The sequence below is a fragment of the Rissa tridactyla genome, chromosome 4 (genome assembly GCF_028500815.1).
Source record: "Rissa tridactyla isolate bRisTri1 chromosome 4, bRisTri1.patW.cur.20221130, whole genome shotgun sequence".
Taxonomy (NCBI): Eukaryota; Metazoa; Chordata; class Aves; order Charadriiformes; family Laridae; genus Rissa; species Rissa tridactyla.
The window spans coordinates 51,630,494-51,648,758 of record NC_071469.1 but is presented as its reverse complement, the minus strand read 5'-3'; the positions used below and the strand labels follow the sequence as shown (position 1 = coordinate 51,648,758).

General features: G+C 40.7%; 3 protein-coding genes across 9 annotated transcripts in view; 2 read left to right on the top strand and 1 right to left on the bottom strand.

Annotated features, from left to right (window-relative positions):
• Positions 1 to 667: 667 nt before the first annotated feature.
• RAG1 (recombination activating 1) lies at positions 668 to 3,778 on the top strand. Its single transcript, XM_054201192.1, has one exon. It carries the CDS (start codon positions 668 to 670, stop codon positions 3,776 to 3,778), a length of 3,111 nt encoding a protein of 1,036 aa, XP_054057167.1.
• Positions 3,779 to 12,049: 8,271 nt separating this feature from the next.
• On the bottom strand, positions 12,050 to 13,657 carry RAG2 (recombination activating 2). Its single transcript, XM_054201151.1, has one exon. It carries the CDS (start codon positions 13,655 to 13,657, stop codon positions 12,050 to 12,052), a length of 1,608 nt encoding a protein of 535 aa, XP_054057126.1.
• Positions 13,658 to 14,040: 383 nt separating this feature from the next.
• The window catches only part of IFTAP (intraflagellar transport associated protein), a 65,715-nt gene continuing 61,490 nt past the window's right edge, over positions 14,041 to 18,265 (top strand). For 3 of the 7 annotated variants that reach the window (XR_008466273.1, XR_008466272.1, XR_008466271.1), the window contains exon 1: positions 14,043 to 14,139. The gene's annotated coding sequence lies outside the window, so the exon portion shown is untranslated. Of the gene's footprint in view, positions 14,140 to 18,265 lie in introns of all 7 variants that reach the window. The other 4 variants (XR_008466274.1, XM_054200547.1, XM_054200549.1 and 1 more) reach the window with 3 other exon arrangements.

Sequence of the window (18,265 nt, the reverse complement as noted above, 5' to 3'; positions counted from 1 at the left end):
TCAGCAGAAGACACACTCCTCCTGCTTTAATTCATTAAGCACGTGCTAAAGTACCTTACAGAACTGGGGCCTGAATAAAGTCTACACTGGGATTGAGTAGTATGTGCTGCCCTGCCTGTGTAAAATGGTGTGTACTATACACTTCAGATCAGACCAAGGACTAACTAGTGGTGTAAGAGCAGTGGTCTTGCTCACTTAGATAATCAAGCATGAGGCAGACACAAGTCTGTATTTCAGACACCAATTGAGTTCAGCTTCATATAAAAAAGTCACCGAACTTTCAGAATGCAATTCTGTTGTCTACAGTAGCTTTGCTTATGGTAAGTTCAGTCAAGTATAAGAAGGAAAGTGCAGATTTGGATATTCATACTGGATGACTAATGGCTTTATCTAAGGTGAATCAGTGATCTAACAGACATGTGCATGCCTCAGGATCGAAGTCAAAACACATTCAGGCACTTATGTGAGATACTGAGTGGACAGCCATGTCTGGGCCTCTCAAATCGGTAGGTGTCTTGGACAAGTAACTCACTTTCAAAGCATTTATCAGTTAAAGTGATTAGAACTGTTCTATTAAAAAACATGGCATTATTATTCATTTTGGAAGATGAGCTAATTTACATATTCTTTCTCTTTCTCAGGTGACCTGGCTTCTGCCAGATTGTAGATGTCAGTAGCACCACAAATGGACCTGCCTGAAGAAATTCAGCATCCGTACACAAAATTTTCTGAATGGAAATTCAAGCTGTTTAAAGTAAGATCATTTGAAAAAACACCTTCTGATAACAGCCAGCAGATAAACAAAGATCAGGCAGAAGAATTCACTTCTTCAAACAAAGAAATCGTACTGGATAAAGATGAAGCAGTACCAAGACAAGAAAAGATGGACTTAATGGGCAACAGGGAGGCACTTGAGAAAGATGTCAATGACGTGAAAACACAAGACAATAAAGCTCATCAGCACAATCTGAAGCAACTTTGCCGCATCTGTGGAGTTTCATTTAAAACTGATTGTTACAAAAGAACTCATCCAGTGCATGGGCCAGTGGATGATGAAACTTTGTGGCTTCTGAGAAAGAAAGAGAAAAAAGCAACCTCTTGGCCAGATCTTATCTCTAAGGTTTTTAAGATTGATGTGCGAGGGGATGTTGATACTATCCATCCCACTCGATTTTGTCACAACTGCTGGAGTATTATCCACAGAAAATTCAGTAATACTCCATGTGAAGTGTATTTTCCTCGGAACAGCACGATGGAGTGGCAACCCCACTCCCCAAACTGTGATGTGTGCCACACTACCAGTCGGGGAGTCAAGAGAAAAAGCCAGCCACCCAGTGTACAACATGGCAAACGTGTGAAGACCATTGCAGAACGTGCTCGAATAAACAGAGGTGTAAAGAACCAAGCACAGATAAACAACAAAAATTTAATGAAAGAGATTGTCAATTGCAAGAATATACATCTCAGCACTAAGCTGCTTGCAGTTGATTACCCAGTAGATTTCATTAAATCCATCTCTTGCCAGATCTGTGAGCATATTTTGGCAGATCCAGTGGAAACAACATGCAGACACTTGTTTTGCAGAACTTGCATCCTTAAATGTATCAAAGTTATGGGCAGCTATTGCCCCTCCTGCTGGTATCCTTGCTTCCCTACTGATCTGGTAACCCCAGTGAAATCCTTCCTGAGCATCCTTGATAGCCTGGGTATAAGATGCCCTGTAAAGGAATGTGATGAAGAGATCTTATATGGAAAATATGGCCAACACCTCTCCAGCCACAAAGAAATGAAAGACAGAGAGCTCTACAGCCACATAAATAAAGGTGGCCGACCAAGGCAGCATCTCCTGTCTTTGACCAGGAGAGCTCAGAAACATCGTCTGAGAGAACTGAAACGTCAAGTCAAGGCTTTTGCTGAGAAAGAAGAGGGCGGTGATATAAAGGCTGTATGCATGACTTTGTTCCTGCTAGCTTTAAGAGCAAAAAATGAACACAGACAAGCAGATGAATTGGAGGCGATAATGCAAGGGAGGGGATCTGGACTTCACCCTGCTGTCTGCCTGGCAATCCGAGTCAACACATTTCTCAGCTGTAGCCAATATCATAAAATGTATAGAACAGTAAAAGCTGTCACTGGGAGGCAGATCTTCCAGCCTTTGCATGCTCTTCGCACTGCTGAGAAAGCCCTCCTACCAGGTTATCATCCCTTTGAGTGGAAACCTCCCTTGAAAAATGTATCCACTAACACAGAAGTGGGGATTATAGATGGACTATCAGGATTGACACTCTCAATTGATGACTACCCAGTAGACACAATTGCAAAGAGATTTCGATATGATGCAGCCTTGGTTTGTGCCCTAAAGGACATGGAGGAGGAGATCTTGGAAGGCCTGAAAGCAAAAAACCTGGATGACTATTTGAATGGTCCCTTCACTGTGGTAGTAAAAGAGTCCTGTGATGGAATGGGAGATGTCAGCGAGAAGCATGGAAGTGGGCCTGCTGTCCCAGAGAAGGCTGTTCGCTTTTCTTTCACAGTCATGAACATTGCTATAGCATGTGGGAATGAAAGCAAGAGGATCTTTGAAGAAGTAAAGCCCAATTCAGAGTTGTGTTGCAAGCCCTTGTGCCTTATGCTCGCTGACGAATCGGATCATGAAACTCTGACAGCAATCCTGAGCCCCCTCATAGCAGAAAGAGAGTCTATGAAAAACAGTGAACTGCTACTTGAAATGGGAGGCATCCTGAGAACGTTCAAATTCATCTTTAGGGGTACAGGATATGATGAGAAACTCGTGCGAGAAGTGGAAGGGCTGGAGGCCTCAGGTTCCACCTACATTTGCACCCTGTGTGACGCAACCCGCCTGGAGGCATCCCAGAATTTGGTCTTCCACTCCATAACCAGGAGCCATGCTGAAAATCTGGAGCGCTATGAAATATGGAGGTCCAACCCATATCATGAATCTGTTGATGAGCTCCGTGACAGAGTGAAGGGTGTTTCAGCTAAACCTTTTATTGAGACTGTTCCCTCCATAGATGCGTTGCATTGTGACATTGGCAATGCAACAGAATTCTACAGGATCTTCCAGATGGAGATCGGTGAAGTTTACAAGAATCCTGACGTCTCTAAAGAGGAGAGGAAGAGGTGGCAGTTAACTCTTGACAAACACCTCAGAAAGAAGATGAACTTGAAGCCTATGATGAGGATGAGTGGAAATTTTGCTAGAAAGCTCATGTCCAAAGAGACAGTAGAGGCAGTATGTGAATTAATAAAGTGTGAGGAAAGGCATGAGGCCCTAAAAGAATTAATGGACCTTTATCTGAAGATGAAGCCAGTGTGGCGATCTTCATGCCCTGCCAAGGAGTGTCCAGAATTGCTGTGCCAGTATAGCTACAATTCACAGCGTTTTGCTGAGCTTCTATCTACAAAGTTCAAGTACAGATATGAAGGCAAGATTACAAATTATTTCCACAAAACCCTTGCTCACGTTCCTGAAATCATTGAAAGAGACGGTTCCATTGGGGCCTGGGCAAGTGAAGGAAATGAGTCTGGAAACAAACTGTTTAGGAGGTTCAGAAAAATGAATGCCAGACAGTCCAAATGCTATGAGATGGAGGATGTCTTGAAGCATCACTGGCTGTACACCTCTAAGTACCTCCAGAAGTTCATGAATGCTCATAAAACATTAAAAAGCCAGGGCTTCACCATTGATCCAGAGGATAGTTTAGGTGACTCGTTGCCATTGGAGGTCTTGGAAAGCAATGATTCAGTGCAACTCTAAACGTAAGGCGCATTTGGTGTTGGGTTTGTGATGATGTCTCTCTGCAAGGATGCAGCTTGTTCTTCAGGCCTGTACAGAGGTACAGAGAAGTCTGAAACAACAATTTTTACACTCCCTGTTAAAGGTGCTGAGTGGAGTTTAATAAACCCCATGTCTGTGGGGGTTTCCAAGAGGCAATGCAGTGGTGCATTTACAAGTTGTCACGTGAGATGAAAGCAGAAACAAATTGCAAAGAAGGGTCTTCAGTTTATTTTGGTCTTAGAGTGTTGTTTGTAAGTGAGAAAGACAAAGTAAACTAGGTTTTATACAAAGTAGCATTTTTTGGAATGAATATGATTCTGAAGAGTTATGATAGTTGCTGAAAAAAGGAGCATGGCTATTTGTTCTGTTTGCATTTTTAAAACTATGTTGCTATGTACTTTTTAAGAGGGTTTGATTATTTTTTTAATGGTCCTTTAGCTTTTATAAGTAAAGATTCGTCAGTGAGACACTTGGGTAATTGCTTTGGGATAAAGTTCAGTTATTTGTTTATAAAATACTGACTAAATATGCAAACTTTGATCTCAAAATCTTTAAAAAATATTATTATTTAACATTTATATTGTAGGACTGCTTAGGAACAGATGGTGGTATCACCGTGCTAATTTACTACATGAAGATATAGGAAAGGTAGCTGGAATTTTTTTAAAGACATTTTTATCGTAGTCTGTTTAGTCTAAAATGCAAACTTGTACTTGTGCTCCTAAATCAGGATTTACAGTGCCTTGTGGTTATCTCACTATACAAAGTGCATTCAAATTCTGCTGTGCAGCTTGTTGCTTCATAAGCATTTTAGATTTCTATGGTAACTTCAGGATATAGTATAACTTATACTAGTAGAGTTTTTTTGGGTGAATTCCTGGCCTCACTGAAGTCACAAGTAAATTGTCATTAATACCAGCAGGCCCAGAGTTTCACCAAGTGACTTCAGTCACAGCAGACCCCTTTGTCAGGAGATGGCTATTATCAGGCACAGACACACGCCAGTGTTCTGATCTTCTCTGTTAGGATATCTCACTGACTGCTGCTGATGTGCTCCAACTGTATCTGATACTGAGCTTTTTCACACCTGGGATACACCACACTCACAGTCTCATTTTCCAAATCTGTAAAAGAGGAATGATATTTATTAACCTCAAAGATAGCTGTCATACAAGATTAATTAAAAAACAATGAACTGTCTTGAAATCAGTGCATACTGTATTTTACATTATTCCAGCAATGTTTAGTTGACATTCCTCCATACTTTATTAAATGAACCATTCTGTTGGTGATATTTGCCTTACTGAAGTGGTATTTAGTATATTCAGATACTAAAATTATCCGAATTTCATTCAATGACATATTAATGAAATATACTCAAAACTACCTGAGATGCCTGGAAATCATCTAGCTTTTCAGATTTGCACCTGTAGCTAGGGCATTACAGTGTTTGGAGTAATATTTCTGAAACAAGACTAAATGCAGAAAGAATCAAAGCACGGATCTAAAAGAATCTGCTTTTTGGTTTTATTTTGATGTGGAGGAAGTTGGTTTGTGCGTGTAAGTGAACAACAAACTTAAAGAATTAACGCTCTGAGGTTTGTTTAGTATTATCTTCTTCACGTTAATTACTATAGCTTTAAGGATCTGGTATTTACCATTTACAGACAATGAAAAAATACAGTTAACTGTTAGTAATTAGAACAAATATTAGTGTTATTCTGATTATGTCTTTCTTTTGATTTTATTAAGTAAAATACTATTTTTTTATTTATTCTGTAATTTAGGATTTTGTTTTAATATGGTTTCTTCAAACAGTTTAACATTATGTCAAAATTTGCACTTGGCAAATTTTACTTAAAACACATAATTCCTTCAGCAGTCATAAGGACTACAGCATTTTTTGTATGGTGTACCATGTACATCTACACTTACTGAGCGTTCATTTCTAGGTTAATTTTTTTTTCATTTCTTTGAATAAAACAAGTATTTCCCATAAATACCAGGTTTATATAAGTATCATTCTTTACCAATAAATGCAGACAAGAAGTTTTCCAGGAAGTATAAATAGCAGGTATAAAGAACATCCTTTAGCAGTAAATGCAGATATAGTTTGCATTTTTTTCATATTTCATGTATTTCGTTATGCAAATAGTTGCATACTTTTCTTTTTCCTCTGTATGTATATTTGGGAAAAGTGTATTATCTTATGTTTTACTCTTGACTCTCCTTGAATAACCCAGGGCCCAGTTTAAAAACCTTGACTCACCTCATGGTGATTTTCACTCCATTTAAGTGGTATATACAGTTTTTGCTGCTTTTTGCACAGGAGTGAATCTCACCCCCAAGTAATCCAGACCCATTCATCGCAATACATATGGGCCACTGGAGTGACAGACCAGACTTTGTTCATTTTGCACATGCAATCTCAGGGACTCTGCTGACATTTTCAAATTCCAAATTCACTTTAACAAGGTGCTGATGTAACAGCAAGTGATTCATCTCACTGCCTTCAAAAGGCTTGAGTAAGTTTTATCCATATATGTATGATTTCTCAAGACGAGGTTTATATCCTGGGGTAACTCATCAGACCGAACAGAGCTTGGACGAGGACAGAGGAATGCAGTGGCATGTGAAAGTATTCTTTTGTGAAATATCATTAAGCCATCAAGACATATTTCACATTCTACCAGCTCTGGGCAGTATGGCTGAAACAGAGAACTACTACTTTTTTTTTATTCTTTTCTTTGGACTTGAATCTAGTTTAATCTTTTTCTCCATTCTTGACACCTTCTGTAAATTGAGAGATTCTCTCTGAGAGTTTTGAACCCATTAGAACAAACAGCACTAAAAGGCTAGGCACCTGCAAGTGACGCTTTTGTAAACAGGGATAACAATGCCGCATGCACACAGCCATGCACCAGAAGGCAAACAAATTCTGACTGCAGACAGGTGCAGCATTTGATTACTCAGTCTATTGTTAAGCTTTTTGATTTTAAGAGGTTTTAGAAAAATGGAGACACTTTTATTCATGGTACCCTTTCAAACCTTCACATTTTCTTTTTTATATTGCTACTTGGTACAAATCCTTCAGTAATTCATGGTAAATAACTTCCTTGTTCTGAAATTGTATTGACTGTAGTTTTTATACAATCGCACTACGTATCTTGTTTTGTTTGGTTTTATTCAAGGGCTTCATATTGTGAATTGCTATGTTTTGAAAGTATGTGAACTATGTTAGAAGCCATGATCCTGGTCTCACATATTTTTTTCCTCACAGGAGTAATTCTATTGACTTTAAGCAAGTCAGCTTTGACTTTTAGTCGGTAGTTCAGAAAAAAATTCTAGATATTTACAGCATCCTAATTTCTGACTACACTGAGTTCTGTGCTTTGTCTCATCACACGGCTTCATAATTTTACTTTTTCTTACTGTATTACAGTTTCTTAATCCATGAAACCTGTTTAAAATAAAGGTCTCATAAATATTTAAATTTCTGGCTTTGTATTTCTTACCAGTTTTTCAACTATGCCCATAATTTCATGGTAACAGCCTCACTTTTCATTCAAATTGGGGATGCTTTTTATATTTAGGCTGTTCTAATACCCAGACACAGCTGTGATTCCAGCCCTGTTCTGGAATTCATTAAATTAACACAAATGAAGATTACTCTGTCTCAGCAGTCCTTTCAGCAGCTTTCCTCACAGGCAACTGTTTGACAGAAAACGAAACTAATTTAAAACGAGTTTTATTTAGTCTGGAAATGGCTTTTGCTTTATTTACAAATACCATCCCAGTGTTTCTTTAAAATCAGCCTTGCACTTTTATGTCCATGCTAATATGTTAAGCCTCTTTAATGGCTTCTGTGCATCCTTTGCATCCAGTTTTGGCTCCTCGACACAGACTGAGCCGCAAAGATTAATTCCAATCTACCTTTCAGTTCAAGATTTGCAGCCTCCCTTTATTCCACTTCAGGGAATCCTTCTTTCTTCCCTGCAATGATATCTCAGGGTCAAAAGACTTATGTAAACCAACTGGTTTGGATGGAATTAATGATGAGCAAATTAAGCTACCCGATTTCCTTGTGCAATCAGGTAATTAGACATCTAATTGCTGGACTTTATATCACCAACTTAGTTCTTTTGGCTGACCTTGAATAAGAAACATTGGATGGAGAAACCAGAACCCATATAAAACAAAAAAACCCCAAGCCTCAGAGAGTTTCCTGGTAAATTAGGATGATTTAACTCCTTTATTCATAAATAACTGACTGAATTTTACTTTCCATGTATTCCTATTAAAATCAGGATCAGATGAAGAATAATGAGGCCTGTCACCACTCTTCTTCAGAGTACTGTTTTAGGTGACTGAATATGGCATAATTCTCAAACAGCTGACCAGCTGCAACTCCTAAGTGTGAGAGCTTTTCTACCTTCTGCATCAAGCTTAATATTGTCCATAATACAAAAAGACACATCAGAAAGGGTTTAATTAGCACCTTTTCTAGCAGCATCGGGAGAGACATCAAAAGGTGTATTTTCCATGCGCAGCTCCTCCTTCGAAGATGGGCATTCTGAGACAGCGGATAAAGGAATACACAATAACTACCACCTGAAGGAGGTTCTGCACACCTGTGGTAGGTACTGAGAAATCAGAAGGTTTATAAAGTTATTGTCTTGCTCTTTTTAAAGAAAAAATGGGCTTTGGTGTCACGATTTTCAAAGGTCAAGTAGAAACACCAAATTAGAATTTGATTTTCAGAGGCTGTTGCTCAAGTCCTTCCCAGAAGTTAGTCTTGTTTGAAACAGGATAGAGTAGGAAATCAAATCTGGAGGGAGCTATAGCCACCAATCATGAAAAAACAGAAGTAAGCTAGTCCTGTCTTTAATACATTGAGTCTAGCAGTAAATAACTTTACAGATTCCTTTTCAATCTGAATTCAACCTTCTCCTTTTGCTTTGGGCTCACAGTTACATTACTTCCACTCCTTTCAATGGTCTATTGGTGCAATGAGTCACGCTGAACTATGACACATGCTTTAGTGCTACCACTAAAGCTCGTGCTGTGCCTTTCCTGTAGATTAATCAGGCACTTCAGGGTCCAAGCACCTTTCAATAGCAGTAAAATCCACATATTATTCTTGTAAAAGCTGATAATAACAACATAGTGTTACTAAAATGTGTCTGGAAACCACGATGCTGCTTGTTGTGGTTACAAAACACATAGGTCAGTCGGATGCAGATACAATAGAGATTTACTTCTGCACTCAGATCTGCTTCATTTTATCTTCTAATTCTAACCTGCCTGAGGAAGAAACATCTTGTATTGATTAGCTGGTTTTGAAGACAATCAATGCTCTAACAAGTACATGACTCAAAAGTGTCATCAGAATTATTAGTGAATTAAGTGCTTTCTGCAATCTTGAAAGCTATGTCAAGTGTCTTCTTTACAGGCTGATGTTGATGTATCTCTTTACGTTCAAGTCCTTTGGAATATTATGTTTGACTTCCTCTTCCTGCAGTGACTACAGTCTCTGAGGTGTGATTTAATGCTGCTTGTACTGCCCTTCACGGTGGGGCTGGGACATGGTTTGACCAAGCAATTTCTCCCTCCTACTCAAATAAAACATACATTTAAAAAAAGCATAGCTCAAACATACAATACACTAACATTATGGGCCCGATGAGGAATGTCGTAAAGTCTGACTGTGAATTGTTTTTTTCATGACCACAGCCTCAAGGCAAAGCACAGCTATTCAGGTAAGAATTGGAAGGGGCTGCAATGTGTGCTTGTGCTTGCCATGTGCTGAGAGTACCTGTTCTTGGCTCCTAGGGGCACAGGGAGCCACGGCAGCTGCAGGAGTCAGTTCTGGAAACTCAAGAGATGCTCCCAACATACTGCAACTACACCACCAGTGCCTGAGCCACCAGGCTTCATCTCAGTCTGAACATCACTTCTGCTAGGCCAGTGTCGAGCTTTCTCTTTGGAAAATGTTTCCATCCTTTTACTTGTCTGCACTAGCAGACAAATTTGTCAAACAATGTGGGGTCTGAGGAATTTGAAATAATGACAGTAATTGGGAGAGGTTAACAGGCAAAAACTTGGTCTGGTCATTAATTGCGGGGAGTCTTTTGTTGTTGTAAAGTAGTGAAGGGACGAGGGGTGGAGTTCTGTTTTGTGAGCATATTGTCCCCCTTTGTTGGTGTTCTGATGACGTGGCTTTAATTTTGGTGTGGATTTCTTTTGGTTGATGTAGATGAAGTCTACGAAGAGTGTGTGATGAATGTATATTTTAATGACAATTCAGCTGAGAAAGACCTATGACTAACCTACAAAAGGGGATGTTGACTATTCAATTTCACCAGTTTGAAGGGACTTTACACGGGCATGGTATGAATTCATTCATTGGAAAAACACACTCTGAGCTTAGGCATAGTAGCATGACACAGGAAATGGGAAGCTGGCATTGAAATTCATACCCATATCAAACTGGTGAGAGGGGAGCCAGAGTGATATACTTCCCATTTACAAGCTCTACCCTAACTATAACCTCCCTTAGCACAGGAAAAGGTTGGAAATGGAAACTTTTTATGGCTGCCCTTTACTTTCCTCTCCTGTTGTCTTCAGTCGTGAAGGTTTTAAGGGGACTACTGTGCATACATGTCTTGTGTTGATAGGAATACTGTACTACACGTGCTGCTTTGTAAAGGAGTGGTGGCTCAGGGTTTGCACTTAGCAATCAAATGGCTGACAGCTACTCCTGTCTTTCTTTTTTATTCAGGGGTCCAGAATGAGAGCTGGACTGTGAATACTGAGCTATTATTGTTGGCTCACAAATGTTGAGCTGATGGTATTGATTTTTTGAAAAGATGTTTGGTGCAGTAATAAAAATAAAAAAATAAAGTCAAGGAATGATGAGGCTTTACAAATAGCCAATAAAAGAATCCACAAAAGTTAGTAAACTCTTGGGCTATTCAACCTTGACAATGTTCTTTTCAATCTGAATCCAATCTTCTCCTCATGCTTTGAGCAGTCAGCTGCATTTGTTTCCACCCTCACAATGCTCCACTGGCTCAATGAGTCACTCTGAACTACAGCTTGCACTTTTAAGCTTTCACACTTTATAGAGTCACCCTGGGAGAGCACAGAAAGAAATCCGTAGTGGAGGACCTAGAGTAAATGATAAAAGTCCTGTTCATCAGAAGGAACAACTTCTGAAGTCAATGGGAGCTCACAGCATGGGACAACTGTGAAGCTAGACCACTTACCAGACTTCGGATGGACCTCCCAAGCACACATGCTGTCATTTCATAGACTTCAGGATTTACAGTATTTGATTTACCCCATGAGTAGGTGAAACAAATGCAATCATTTTTATTATAAACTTTATTATCTTACTAGATTTTTAAAAATACAAACACAAAGCAGTTGTTGAGCTCAGGGGTATAAAAAAGCAATTTGACTTTTACTATGAGATGATATTCCACAACTGTAGCCAAAACTGACATATAATCATTCAGTACGTCTAAAAATCAAAAATTAATTATCCAAAATTAAATGTTCCATATGTAAGCTTTCCATAATGGAAGCCCCTGAACAAAACTGACCTTCATTGCCTGAATATTTCATTATTTCTGACACAAGGGACTGAAGCGACCACTTCAGTTTAAAACCAGAGTAATTAGTCTAATTTTATTTCATTACACCAACATAAAATTGGAGTAATGCTGTTATAAATTAGGCCAAATATTTCTAGAACTACTCACTAAGACAAAAAAATTAAAATAGGTAACAGAATGTTCTTTGTGGACAGATGCTAACCCCACTGAGTACATGGGGTAATGTCTTATACTACCAGCAGTTCCATAAAACTCACTGGGGATAATCAAGGAGTAAGTATAGCATAAAATACAGCACAAAGTTACCAGTATCTGTCTCTGTGTTTGACAATGTCCTCTGTGATGGAGCTCCTATCTGGATATTACAAAAATACACATAAGAGACAAAAAAAAATTAATGAGCTTTGAAATGTAACTGAAATATTAAGATAATTAAACTAAATTATAGAATCATAGGATCATAGAATCATAGAATGGTTCAGGTTAGAAGGGACCTTAAAGATTATCTAGTTCCAAATTAAATAAAAATATCTCATTGAGTTCCAATAACCCATTCTTCTTCAACTATTACTAGCCGTCTTTGACTGTGATTTTACTTCCTCCCAGCTGAATACAAACCAGCAGAGTAAATCTATTCAAACAATCTCCGAAGAAAGGACTTTTTCGTGGGCGTTGATAACTTCATGGTTTTCTTTTTGCCCAATGGTTTCATGGGTTGCTTTTTCAGGTGCACCACCTTTTTGGGAGTTTGTAGCCCTTTGTTAAGGTCAACATGTTCATTGCAGAAGTACTTGACATTTGCTTCTGAGAGACGTAGGAGCATGCTCTCCGAGAGATCCATACATTGCGCGTGGACCCAGTGGCCAGACCCACTGGAACACAGGATCATTGCAGGCTTGTTCAGTTCTGTCGAATAGAAAGGGACCCAGGTGTTAATGTCAATATTGCAACTAGCACAGCAGGTGATCCAGTAGCCTGTTTCTGATTCATCTTCTTCATCATCTTCATTGTAAGTGTCAGTATCATCAACATCAAAGCTATTGGCTTCAGCACTAAAACAAAACTCTTCTGAATCTTCAAATGGAGTGGAGTCTCCAGGGTCTTCAGCTGATGTCTGACTGCAAATTTGTGCTGTCAGTTCTTCCTCCTTGTCCTCTTCTGCTCCTTTGCATCTTAAAATGTAGAAGTAGTTTGCATCTGAGATTAACTGTTTGGTGGCCCCTGGAATGCCAAGCAATACAGACCCTTTGCCCATATCACAGCCAAACCACATCCTGCAGTGTTTAATATCTGGTGTCCAGTCCGGGCTCACCCTTTCAACAATCTCTATCTTGTTATCTTCCAGAACTATGGTGTTACATGCCAACCGTTTCTGGTTATCGGACTGGTAGCCCCCGACAAGGACAAATTCGGTATCACCAGTTTGAGTCACTATAGCACTTGACACAGATATCCCCCCTGGCAAGATGGTGCAGGTCACGGCTGGGCTGCCCAGTGGAAGATCAACTTTTAATCTGTACAAGCTGGGGGACCTGGTGTTATTTTGAAGCGAATGGCCTCCCAAAATGTAGATTGTATCATTTCTGGCAACTGAAACATGGAAAGAAAGTCCATCTTGAAGCTCTGGGAGTACGTATGATGTACAGCATCCAAACTCAAAATCAACAAGAAACACAGATGGCAAACAGTCAACTACACTGTTCCATTTTTCAGTGGTCCTTTGTGCAAGAGGAGTGTATGATCTCCCTCCAAATATAACGCTCATGCTTTTCCCTCGGCTATGAACTACGTTAATTGTATGCCCATATCTGGCTTCAGGGACATCTCCACCCAGGTCTTTCTCAATGCATTGGAACGTGGTTTTCTTGCTATTTTTGCTTACCAGACTCATAACGTAAATCTTATCAGAAAGGTCATTGTTAGGTGTTTTCCCACCATGGATGATATACTGGCACTCATCAGACTCTGCATTGTCTCTGAGCATGCAAAGAGCGGGGTAGCGGAGAGGGGGCAGGTAACAGGAGTCTTTAGAGAAGAAAGCAGGTTTCATTTTGAGCTCATTCTGCTTTATATCGAGGAGGAAAACACCCGTGGGACAGGATCTCTTTGGCCATCCTTTCTGCCCAAAAAAGAAAACATGCCCACCAAAATTCAGGAGAGAGAAGCCTGGCTGCAGCAAGGACGAATTACTGACAGCTGATACCACCTGCAGCGACATTTCGTCTGCTGGCTGGGCCATGCTGTGGTCAATGTCTGAGAAAAAAAAAAAAACAAACACAAAAGAAACAGATGAAACCTACTTTAGACTCTACATGAGCTGTTTGACAGTACTTGAATAAATTGTATTAAAGATGCATTTCAGTTCACACTTCGAGACCCAAAAAGAGACCCTTTTCTGCAACTCAAGACATGAATCAAGGGCTGCGCACCAGTTCCGCGGGGTTTTGTACAAACTACGGCGTGTTAGCAGCACCTAACACCCTCACGTCGGCCTGCGTGCTACCGGCCCGGCCCCACCAACTCCGCGCTGAGGCGACCTCCCTGTTCCGGGCCCGGCCGCTCCCCTGGGAAGGGCGGCCCCGTGGCCTGCTGGGGCCGGTAGTTCTCGCCTGGCGCCTCGGCCCGGCTCGGCGCGCCGCGGCGCGGGGCAGCCTGGCCGCCGCTCGGCTCGTCCCCGGGAGTGAGGAAGCGGGACTGGAGGGGTTAGCGGGCAGGCGGCGGGTGAGTGGGGCCGCGGGGCCGGGGCCTCCTGCGGGCGGGTCTCCTGACCATGGGATTGGGCTCCGAGGGGGCGGAGGGACTAGCGCCGCAGATGGCACAGGGCGGTTTGCTTCCTGCCCGTTTCTCGCCCCGAGGCTGCCGGGGTGGCCGTGGGTGCCGGGCTGGCGCCCCGCAGCCGCCCGGGTGCCGCACGCCGCCTCAGCAGCCCGTGCGGGGTCTGCAGAGAAGGGGGGGGAGTCCCACGGCCCCCGCGGGCCTGCCGGGGGGTGGCCACCTGCCCGCGGCTCGCTGCCTGCCTGGAGCGGGGGGCTCGCCTGCTCCCCGGGAGCGGCACCCCGCTCATCCCCTCCCATCCAGGCCCTCAGCCCAGCCTCCGCCCTTACTGTCAGCTGGAGTAAGAGCGTACATAGCCCAATGCAAAGTTCAGTCGAACATTTTGCGGATTTACAAGGAAAACATCAAGATGTGTTGAAGGCGTTTAGGAGCAGTCGGTGCCGGCTGCGTTTCTACCCGCGCGGGTGCGGCTGAAGCGGCAGAGGTAGAAGCTGTTAGTGCCAGGGTGAATCTCGCAACGCTTGCGCTGCGCCACCCGCTCGGGGTAACTGCGTGGCTTGGAAGTCTCGCTGCCAGGTGTTTTCATAGTGTGATCGAATTCTTCATCTTTGATGGCTGCTGTTTGCCTATGCTTTCGTGAGTAGGTTTCAAGGAGTTATCTTTTACTTTTTTTACCTGCTTGTTCAAAAACCTAAAACAGTTTATGTAGTCAGCCTGGATAATAACACCAAAAGAGCTTTGGCGAGCATGGACAGCACAGAGGGAAACAGCTTCCCAGTTCTTTGGCACTGTCCTTTGGTGACAGCGGAGTTGTGCATTTTAGTAAGTGTCCAAGTTCTCTGACCCAGCCTTTGCCAAATCCCCAGAATTTAAAAGTGTGAATTAGCTTTCAAATACAAGATTTGAAAAAAAAATAAAACCTCTACATTTTAAAATACAGTTCCTTGTTTTGAAATCTTTGGGATTCATATTTTTCTTGCTCCTGCTTTTCATTTTGCTGTAACAACAAAACCAAGACACACAGGGTTTCTGTTTTAAGGAAGGATCAGTATCGTCTAGTTATATGACATCAAAACCTGGGGACTCGGGAACAACATAGTGTACAGTGAAAGTCACTGTAAAATCATGGGAACTGATGACACCAACTACATTAAATTGCCATCAGCACATGTTCTCATGCACAGAAAGAACTGTTGTACCACATTCCTGTATTGCCTGCCCGCTCCTCCACTTTCTGGTATGCAAACTGCTGTGCTAGACTGTGGATCTGCCATTAAAAGCTTTCAACGGTAGGCAAGCCTGGTCACATGCTTAGGCCAGCGCACATGACATGGCCAGGGTAGGCATAACCACTACTGAGTCTATTTTAAAAATAATCCATGGAATAGCTGTCTTATCCTTTTGCATGTTGTGGAATCATCCAAAGATCACGGTCAAGCTCTGTTCACTGTGTAGCCAGTCCTGCTGCCTCTGCCCCGAAGGTGGTAGTTTATTCTACATTTAGATTCCTTTTCAGAAGTACGACACTGTAGGTGAAGTTAAGTCATGAGTTAATTTAATTAGCGAACCCTATTCTGAACATGTCACTATACACAGCAGGTTTTGTTCTTATTATTTCCTTGAAGAAAAATTTGCCAAGTTATTTACCTTTGTGTGATCTACTAAACAAGAGTCTCTGCTGCTTGTTTCTTACAGCCATTCAAAAATGGTATTGTTAGAGGGGCTTGCACTAAGTTGGGTTTACTGGGTTAGATTTCCTTTTTCTTTTCTTTCATATTGTGTGGTTACTTAGCTTCTTTGTGTGTACACACACTTTAGAAAAGTAGTGTGTCTTCCATACTGAAGATGCCACGAGCACCTCTGTAAGTTAGTGTTCTTTATTTTGTAACACTAGTGTTCTACATTTTATAACACTAGTGTTCTACATTTGACTGGTTTATGTTTGAAGTCTAACAAGAGTAGTAAAAATGGCTAATAATTTAATTGAAATGTTGGCATTCATCTCATATTCTTACAAATACTTCAAGAATCTCCAAATATGAAAATCATTAGCTTCCACAATGTCACAAACTATTTCCCAAATATCACGCAGTACTCAGTTTTGATGAGCATACTATCTAAAGAGACTGTTGCAGATACAGACTGGAGAAAAGACCAATGAAAATGATCAAAAATGAGATTGATAGACACACAGAACTTAATGGTTAAATAAACACACTTAAACACACTTCTTCCTTGTCATCCCTTAATATTTCTTGAACTTTACATAAGCAAGCAGTTCAGTAAGTAACGGAGAGAATATTTATCCTAGATTCTCTGACAAAAGTAGCTCCTTAGGCACTTGCTGGAATTGCTTTGGCTTTCCAGGTTGTTTCATGCTAATTATGGTGTGTTAATACAGAGATCTTTGGCTATGCTAACCTCCACCTCTAGCCTTCCAACACCACTGATTCTTTTGGGCCAACACTCATCTGACCCTGAGCAGCTTCAGGGAGCCCAAAAGGTAGAAATCTAACCTCATAACCAAAAAGTTTAAAGTTTTTTTTGTGGCTTTATTTGTTTGGTTTTTTTTTTTTGGTATTTTGATAAAAGATTAAGTTCTAAGGATTATACAAATAAGTGAGTATCTCAGCATTACTTTTGTAACACCTGCATTTAAGAAGTGAACTGTAGAGATCTGAGCTAGAAGCTAAGCTAACAGAAAGAAGAAAACTAATATTCTCCCATATTTTATTTTAAAAACAAACATGATTTTGAGCTGTTTTTTTTCAGTTAATAGTTGTTTGTACGGCAAGAAGAGATTACAAGAAATTCAGTTTTAGATAGATTCGTTGGGAGATTTATTTACAGAAGGATCAAATGAAGAGAAGGTGCTTTTTAAAAGCACTAGTTAATGTAATCTGAGATGTGCTTAGTATGGAAATAGATGAACATAGTTACAATTTTGTATGTGGGGTATTATTTCAGAAACTATATTATGTGTTCACTGATAAGTGTAGGATGAATGTGTTTTAGAAACAAGGGGTAGGATTCAGGCGCCTAAACATCAAGTGACATTTCATATGCCTTTGGATAGTCTTCTTGTCTTCTAACTTCTGCTATGGAAGGCAGCAAGTCTCCCGTAGGTCCTGTGTCCTAGGTCCTGGTAAATCTAGGGTTTGTAAAACATCACTAGATTACTATGTTTAGGCACTGAGTAACTCCCAAACTATGTTTTCTACTTATTGTTCTCTTTGACCCTATGTTGTAATTGTTAGTTTACCTCTGTGCTGTGCCTGTTAACCTCAACAGGCAATAAAAACATTTTAAACAGGAGAACAATGAATAATGAGTGCTGTTATTTTGTGTGACGTTTCATATTAATATTTGTCAACATTAATAATCTCACAGTAATTTGAACTCTACCAAATAGGGAATGATTTGATCTTATGAACTGTAGGAAACCCAAAGCACCTTTCATTTATGCAAAGATAAGGCATTTGAAGAGCACATTGTTCACTGAGAAAACGGATTGCAGGATAGCATGGAGTCTTAGTTAGTAGATGCTCATAGCTGACCATTAAATTCTGTCATTAGTTTGCAGTTATTTTTAACTTAGCATGAACACAGATACCTACGGTAGAATTATTTATTTTGTGATATTGTATATTTTTTTTTCTCTGACTGGCCTGCAGGCTCTCCCTTTGCAAAGTGAAGAAGCATATACCCCTGAAAAGCAAATGCTGTCCCAAATTCTTCACAATCAAAATCATACCAGACACCCACAGAGCTTTGAAGTCCTCCATAAACAGGCTTAAGGAAGGAAATCTTTATATAGTATTACTCAAAACATTGGCTAAGTGTATCAACCAAGTTTGCTTTGGGCAAAACAATAAGTTAGACGTACCTGGCTGATAGAGGTTTTTTTGCGTCCTTTGAAATCTTTCTATGTAATTGGGATTCAAATGTGAGCACTTTGAGGAATCTTCTCTGACAGCACAGGGGGCTTGTTGCATGGAGAGACAGCTTGATGAAGGGGAATATATCTACTTAACTTGCAGATGTGCTCCTGAGAACTCGGTCTACTGTGGCT

Coding starts and splice junctions, on each gene's coding strand:
- RAG1 (XM_054201192.1), top strand. CDS start 668: ATGTCAGTAGCACCACAAATGGACCTGCCTGAAGAAATTCAGCATCCG.
- RAG2 (XM_054201151.1), bottom strand. CDS start 13,657: ATGGCCCAGCCAGCAGACGAAATGTCGCTGCAGGTGGTATCAGCTGTC.